At 44.7% G+C, this 7,623-nt stretch overlaps 1 protein-coding gene across 1 annotated transcript; it reads right to left on the reverse strand.

Moving 5' to 3' along the window:
- Positions 1-572: 572 nt before the first annotated feature.
- On the reverse strand, positions 573-1,364 carry LOC123162822 (probable flavin-containing monooxygenase 1). Its single transcript, XM_044580579.1, has one exon. The coding sequence runs from the start codon at positions 1,292-1,294 to the stop codon at positions 836-838; it is 459 nt and encodes a 152-aa protein (XP_044436514.1). The 5' UTR covers positions 1,295-1,364; the 3' UTR covers positions 573-835.
- Between the last annotated feature and the right edge of the window lie 6,259 nt (positions 1,365-7,623).

A 7,623-nucleotide genomic window follows, 5' to 3' on the forward strand; every position in this document is an offset into this window, starting at 1 on the left:
GACAATGGGATCTGGAACTTATTAGGTCTGTCTTTTCACAGGTTGGTGTCGCTAGAATAATTCAAATTCCTCTCCGGACGGAGGCCATGGAAGATCTTGTGGCGTGGTAGTATACAAGGGCAGGAACCTTTTCAGTTTAGTCGGCGTACCACGCAGAGTTTAACCATCAGTTTGGGAGCCAAATAGCCAGGTCGGACAGGGTAGCGTTCAGTTAAACTCCATATGGAAACAACTTTGATAACTATATACTCCAAGGAAAATAAAACACTTTGGATGGAAGGTGCTCCGGGGTGTACTACCATGCATGGGAATCTTAGCCGCAAGACACATTCCAGTCCTTCTGCAATGTCCAGTTTGCAAGACCGGGATTGATGACATTCAACACGTTCTTTTCTGTTGTCCTCAGGCACGCACACCACACACACACAACGGTGTGGTAGGTGTGAGGAGCGTAACAATAGGTCGCCATCCTTTCAAAAAGAAAGTATAGGTCGCCATCCAAACCAATATATAAAGTCGCCATCTTGACTCTCGAGAGATTAGGACTAGTGCCATTTACATGATGGATGGTTAGGTGGTGGTTGCGTGGGTGCATGCTTATCTATAAAGAATTGAGAACTCCATACATGACATTTCTTCCCTCAACACTCGACTCCCATTGCTATGTGATTATGAGAGCAAGCTCGAATCAAGAAGGCTCAGCAAGATTGGATTTTGTGGTCAGAAGATCTTGAAGACCATGACCACGAACAAACCAAATTGTACCAAGTTTATATGTACTTGAATATCATCATCCTAATCCTATATGGAAAAACGTTTGCGCAGTAGTAGCATATCATGTCGATACCTCTATGTGACCTTCGTCGTCGGCCACCGTGAGGCGCCACTCCCCGTCGCCGGAGCCGAACGCCTGGCCGCAGCCGGCCCACTCCTCCCACGCCACCACCTCCTCCTCTGCGACGCCGACGTACTCCATGCTGGTCACGCGGTGGCCGAGCCTGACGCAGTCGAGCACGCCGAAGCGGCGCGCGTAGGCGTGGAGGTAGTCGGCGACCTGGCGCTGGTTGGGGAACATCTCCGTCACGGAGTCCGGCCAGGGGAAGTCGGAGTAGCGATACATGTGCCGTGGCGCCTGGAGCCTGGTCCCCTCCATGGCGTTCGGCCACACGCCCCCGACGGCGTCGCCCGCATCAAAGACCACCGGCCGGCAGCCGCGCTCCAGCAGGTGCTTGCACGCCGCCAGGCCACTCACGCCGGCGCCCACGATGGCCACGCTCTTCTCATCCAGGCCCATCGGTCGATTTGTATGTGTGTGTGCTCCGTCCACGACGGGCGGTGTGAAAGGTAGTGCTACGCTACGGGACTCACAGCAGCATCAAATAATGAAGAGAAGGAAACTCTACTGAATAATAAGCCAACTGTGGCAAGCCGTGGTTAGCAATCCCACAATTCTGTCAGCTGGTCCACGTCCAATCCTTATCTTTACAGATCGTAGTGTGCCAGAAAAAAATTACGAGATCTATTGATCAACCAGTATTACACCCTACAAAAATAAAGAAAACACGTTGAGGTCCATCGGGGGCATTCGTCTCCTTCCTCACGAACAGGCTGATGACACGCCATCACAAGTTTCTTTCCATCGTCGGAGCCAGCATTGTTAAATCCAAGAGCTTCTTTTGATTTAAAAAATGTTTTCCAAATAAAAAGAGATCGTCAGCTTCTTACAAGATAGTAGTGGAGCTAGCGAAAAAAAATATTATGCCAGTGAGGGGAGCGGGAATCTAGTTGAGGGAGCGAGAGCTATGTGGGTCGGCCTTCAACGGTTTTAGCATGGAACGGAAAGGGCTCACACACCAACCACCGGCTGACAATTGGGCTGAAATGTGTAAGGACACCACAACCACACACTAAACAACTCAACTCTCCTCTCAGAACAAATATCGTGTCTATCAGCACCACACATGATACACGAATGAAAACAATACCTAACATAACTATAATCCGGCCAATGAGGATAAAACCCAAATGAAATAACTGGCCGCAATAACATGCGATAAAAGAAATACTTAATCCCACTTGTGAAGAACGGCATGGCGAAGTGAAAGATCGTGGATGTCGCCTAGAGGGGGGGTGAATAGGCGCTTTAAAATAATTACGGTTTAGGCTTGAACAAATGCGGAATAAACCTAGCGGTTAATTTGTCAAGCACAAAGCCCAAAATAACTAGGCTCACCTATGTGCACCAACAACTTATGCTAAGCAAGGTAAACAACTAAGTGATAGCAAGATATATGACAAGAAACAATATGGCTATCACAAAGTAAAGTGCATAAGTGAAGGGCTCGGGTAAGAGATAACCGAGGCACGCGGAGACGACGATGTATCCCGAAGTTCACACCCTTGCGGATGCTAATCTCCGTTTGGAGCGGTGTGGAGGCACAATGCTCCCCAAGAAGCCACTAGGGCCACCGTAATCTCCTCACACCCTTGCACAATGCAAGATGCCATGATTCCACTAAGGGACCCTTGAGGGCGGTCACCGAACCCGTACAAATGGCGACCCTTGGGGGCGGTCACCGAACCCATACACTTTGGCAACCCTTGGGGGCGGTCACCGGTACCCGTCAAATTGCTCGGGGCGATCTCCACAACCTAATTGGAGACCTCGACGCTTGCCCGGAGCTTTACACCACAATGATTGAGCTCCGAACACCACCAACCGTCTAGGGCGCCCAAGCACCCAAGAGGAACAAGCTCAAGGGCACCAAGCACCCAAGAGTAATAAGCTTCTCAACTTGTAACTTTCACGTATCACCGTGGAGAACTCAAACCGATGCACCAAATGCAATGGCAAGGGCACACGGAGTGCCCAAGTCCTTCTCTCTCAAATCCCACCGAAGCAACTAATGCTAGGGAGGAAAATGAGAGGAAGAACAAGAAGGAGAACACCAAGAACTCCAAGATCTAGATCCAAGGAGTTCCCCTCACATAGAGGAGAAAGTGATTGGTGGAAATGTGGATCTAGATCTCCTCTCTCTTTTCCCTCAAAAACTAGCAAGAATCCATGGAGGGATTGAGAGTTAGCAAGCTCGGAGAAGGTCAACAATGGGGGAAGAACACGAGCTCAAAGGATAAGGTTCATTGGGGAAGAAGACCCCATTTTATAGGAGGGGGAAAATCCAACCGCTATGTGCTCAGCCCGCACACGAGCGGTACTACCGCTCCACGAGCGGTACTACCGCTCGGGCGGAAGAAGCAGGGAAAAGGAGCAACCAAATATGAACCTTGGGGTGGTAGTACCGCATATAAGCGGTACTACCGCTCACCCCAACGGTACTACCGCACACGAGCGGTACTACCGCACCTACTGCCGCTACTACTGCCGCTGAACCCGACACAAGACAACCACGTCTCGAGTCGAGGCGGTACCAGCGCGGAACCGGAGCCGTACTACCGCTTATGGCCATGGGCGGTACTACCGTTGTGGGACAGCGGTACTACCGCTTGTGGCGATAAGCGGTACTACCGCTGGCGCCATCCTTATGCCACTTCCACGAAAACAAAGTATACTCCAAGGAAAACCAGAACTGCCATAACTTCTGCAAATGAGCTCTGAATTGAGCAAACTCAAGCTTGTTATAGTAAGAAGAGGCAGGGAAGGTATGCCTAACAAACAGAGGAGTGAAACCTCCAACAGAGAAGAACTGGCATACCCTCCAACATCGAAAACATCATAGAAGATGCATGTGAACTCCGTTTTCGATGAACTCGAGCTTGTCATAAAAATGACCATAAGCTCCAAATCTCACAAGGAGAAGAACCAAACAAGAATCAATAACGAAGATGCAAGGATGCAATGGTTTGAGCTCTCTACGAACGATACGATCAAGCAACTCATCGAGAGCCCCCCTTGATAGTACGGCAATCGATCCTATAACCCGGTCTCCCACAACTACCATGAGACCGGTAAAATAGAAAGCCTATCAAGGGAAAACCTTTGCCTTGCACATGATCCACTTGAGCTAGATGATGACGATCTACTCCTCCTCAAGATGGACCACATTTCTTGATCGCGTTGGCTCGATGAAGACGAGTTGATTGCTCCCCCATACTCTACTATGGGTGAGCAACTCTTCCGCACATATTCACAAATCCATTGTCACCATAATGGACGGCAAGCTTCAAGCATTTGATCTCTTCGTGATGCTCCACTTGAACTTGCACACCGCAACCTAACCCCACAAAGAACTCTCATGAAAACCATGGGTTAGCACACAAAGCGTAATGGACAATGCTTACCATACCATGGGGTCACTTGATCCCTCGGTACATCTTGTGCGCTTTGTGTGTTGAACCTTTCCAACTCTCTTCATTTGGATGATGTCTTGAAGGTAGACATGAATGATCACACAATCTTCTTCTTCAAGACATGCTTGCAATAAGCTCAACACTCACATGACCGATCTTTGGATAATTCCTTAATAGCACCTTAGTCATCACAAACTCTCCTTGAAACCAACAAATGGACTCCAAGAAAAGCCTATGGACAAACCCTTCAAATATAACTCAAGGCAACCATTAGTCCATAGAGATTGTCATTAATTACCAAAACCAAACATGGGGGCACCTCATGTTCTTTCAATCTCCCCCATTTTGGTAATTGATGACAATCACTTTCAAGAGAGTCCATACAAGGAATTATGCATCACCATGCAATGCACCAACCAATAATGCATGTGAATGAGATGCAAATGCTAAGGAGACAAAAACCAAAGCTACTCCACAAAACTCTCTGAAACTTCTCCCCCATTGGCATCGATTGCCAAAATGGGCGAAAAGCCAAGAAGGCCAATATAAATTGTGGTCCTCCATAAATTGTGTATTTCTCCACAAGAGAGTGGAATGCAATACACACATCCAACGGTAAATACTTGGAGGAAAACAAACTATATTGAGGCCCAAAGATTGCAAAAGAATGATATGTCATAAAGACATAACAAAGAGAGAAACAAGCAATCAAGCTATCAAAAGATACCAATTGAAGCAAGCTATCAAAAGATACCAATTGAACCAACTAGACCAATGATCCTACGAGCCAAATGAATAAAAGATATTATGATGTGAGCAAAGGAGTGTCCTAGAGAAATTAGAGAAGCTCCCCATGTTTTGTGCACAATTTAGTTTTGTATTTGGATACAACGAGCACAAAATAGGATCGTCGCTCCCCCAAGATCAATAGAACCTCACAACAAGCACAAGCGGGCAAGTAGGAAACAAAGCCTAGCACAAGCAACCAACAAACGGTTGAGCAACATAAAAAGAGGCAACTTAAGAATGGGCTCAACCAAAAAGATGCGTGTGTCAAGGCAATGCACTTGAGAAGACTAATGTACGGATGAGCATCAAGCATCAATAAAGTCTTGAAAGAAAGAGGCACATGGTGCAAGGCCTATCATTCCCACACACAACTAGCAAATGGGTTCACAAGCTTACTAATAAGCAAATAGAGAACCTATGCTTGTGACAACCCGTGGTGAAGATAGACGAAGAGAGGCTCATCAAGACGAGGGATACCAATTAAGATGGCAAAAGCCTCGTAAAGATAAGCAAGAGGAAAAAAGTCTTCACCACACAAGAGTGCATCAAGATGCAACGATGAGGACACGCACTCAAGGCAAATGCTTCCACGGAGCCACCAAAGAAATAACATAAAAAGACAAGGTGGACATGAAAGAAAGGATATCAACTAGATATGTAATTTCTCTCAAGTGTATAAGGTTCTAGGTAGACGATATATCTACAAAGAAGGATGTACACCTGAAATAGTTACAACACGAAGGAACAAGATATCCACAAGGAAGTCATAAATATACCAATAAGATATTTGCTTGAAAGCATAGCACTTGGCTAGATATGGTCTCATTGTATATAAATGAATTCCTACCACACAACTATCAAATACATCACAACTAGCAACAAGAGATCATCATAGAGATGCTTTGAGAAAGGAAACAAGCATCACAAGATGGAATGAATATCATGCCAAGATGCAACCTACACAAGGTTGAATGCAAGAAAGGAATGCATGAATAGATACTTGTTACCGAGATATCATTGGAAGGATGTAGAAGAAACCAGTTGAAGGTAATAGATAGTAGTTCATTGAGCATCCTAGCTTGACTCCAATAAGCACATGGTGACACCACCTTCCTTGTGGGTGCGTCGAGCATCCAATGCATCTCCAATTGTTCCTAGAACAACAACACGAACAAAATGGTACCCAAACTCATTGGGACCAAAGAGTTAGAAACACCAATGTACATAGGAAAAACTCCACATAAATATGTGCATATAGATATCAAAATGAATTTCATGCACATCTCATCCAAATTGAGACTTGGTGGAGTTTCCCTTATATATTGGGTTAAAGAAAGAAAGCATGCCAAAGATACTACATGAAGTTAATATGCATGCTCAAAACTTTCAAGAACCGATACCAAATGACAAAGAAAAAAAACAAGTGAAGAAAAGATACCAAATGAATAAAACATCACTTGGAGGATATCCATAAAAGATACATCAAGGAATGAGATATCCATTGATACACTCAAATAAAAGATATCAAACTCCCAAAAGAGAGGATGGTTCCAAACAAACCAAGCTCTCTACAAAGTTTCATGATGGCACAAAGTACTAAAACAAAAATGGCTTGCCTTCCAGCAACACACACTTGATAAGGATCGCAAGATGAGTGTTTTATAGAAAATAGGATAGCTCCCCCAAAACTAGTGCAATATAGAGAACTTGCATTGAAATACAAAATGCACAAGGTGGGATCACCACTTTCACTATATCTAAAAAACACTAGACAATATCAAGAAATAAACAAGATCCACAAGTGGTATGGAAGACAAAGGGAGTTGATACATTCCTTGGCAAGAGAAAAGGCAAATAAAAGCATAAGCCAATGTAAAGATGATCAATAATTTCTACCACACATAAGTGAGTACCAATTGTCATAAGACAAGAAGTATTTGGAAATAATTCCTGTTGGTAGATAGCAAGGATATCCAACATCATCTTCACACCAAACACAAGCAAATTGCAACTTGTAGAGCTAACATGCCACCTAGGAACAAGATAATCTACAATATCAACACTAGGTGACAGTATCTCAAATGTACACATTTTCTAGGCTAGTAATATACATAGCATATTACTCCCCCATAATGTGATACCAATTAAAGAAAACTTAACAAGAGGCAAATAAGAGGAACCAACAAGAGATATTTAATGGACTATTTAGAATTTGAATTTCTCATGAGAAGACATGCCACATAGTGACTAGATAAGCTTGCAATATCAATATTAGGTGGTATTCCTCATGTACACACATTTATGGGGCCGTGAGGTGCACAAAGCACATCACTCCCCCAAAATGGGATGTTCCATTAATCTCTCACAAGAGCCAACTAACATACAAACAAGATGCGCGAAGGCTCAACGCACGACACACAAGTACATGATATGCAAACCAACATACACAAGGCAATTTGGAGACACATCATATACAAACACATGCAAGGAACAAAACCAAAACATGCAAGGGGGCAAGTAACTTTC

Source organism: Triticum aestivum, chromosome 7B (genome assembly GCF_018294505.1).
Source record: "Triticum aestivum cultivar Chinese Spring chromosome 7B, IWGSC CS RefSeq v2.1, whole genome shotgun sequence".
Classification (NCBI taxonomy): domain Eukaryota; kingdom Viridiplantae; phylum Streptophyta; class Magnoliopsida; order Poales; family Poaceae; genus Triticum; species Triticum aestivum.

Excerpts from the sequence above, each read along its gene's own strand:
- LOC123162822 (XM_044580579.1), bottom strand. The coding sequence starts at position 1,294 with ATGGGCCTGGATGAGAAGAGCGTGGCCATCGTGGGCGCCGGCGTGAGT.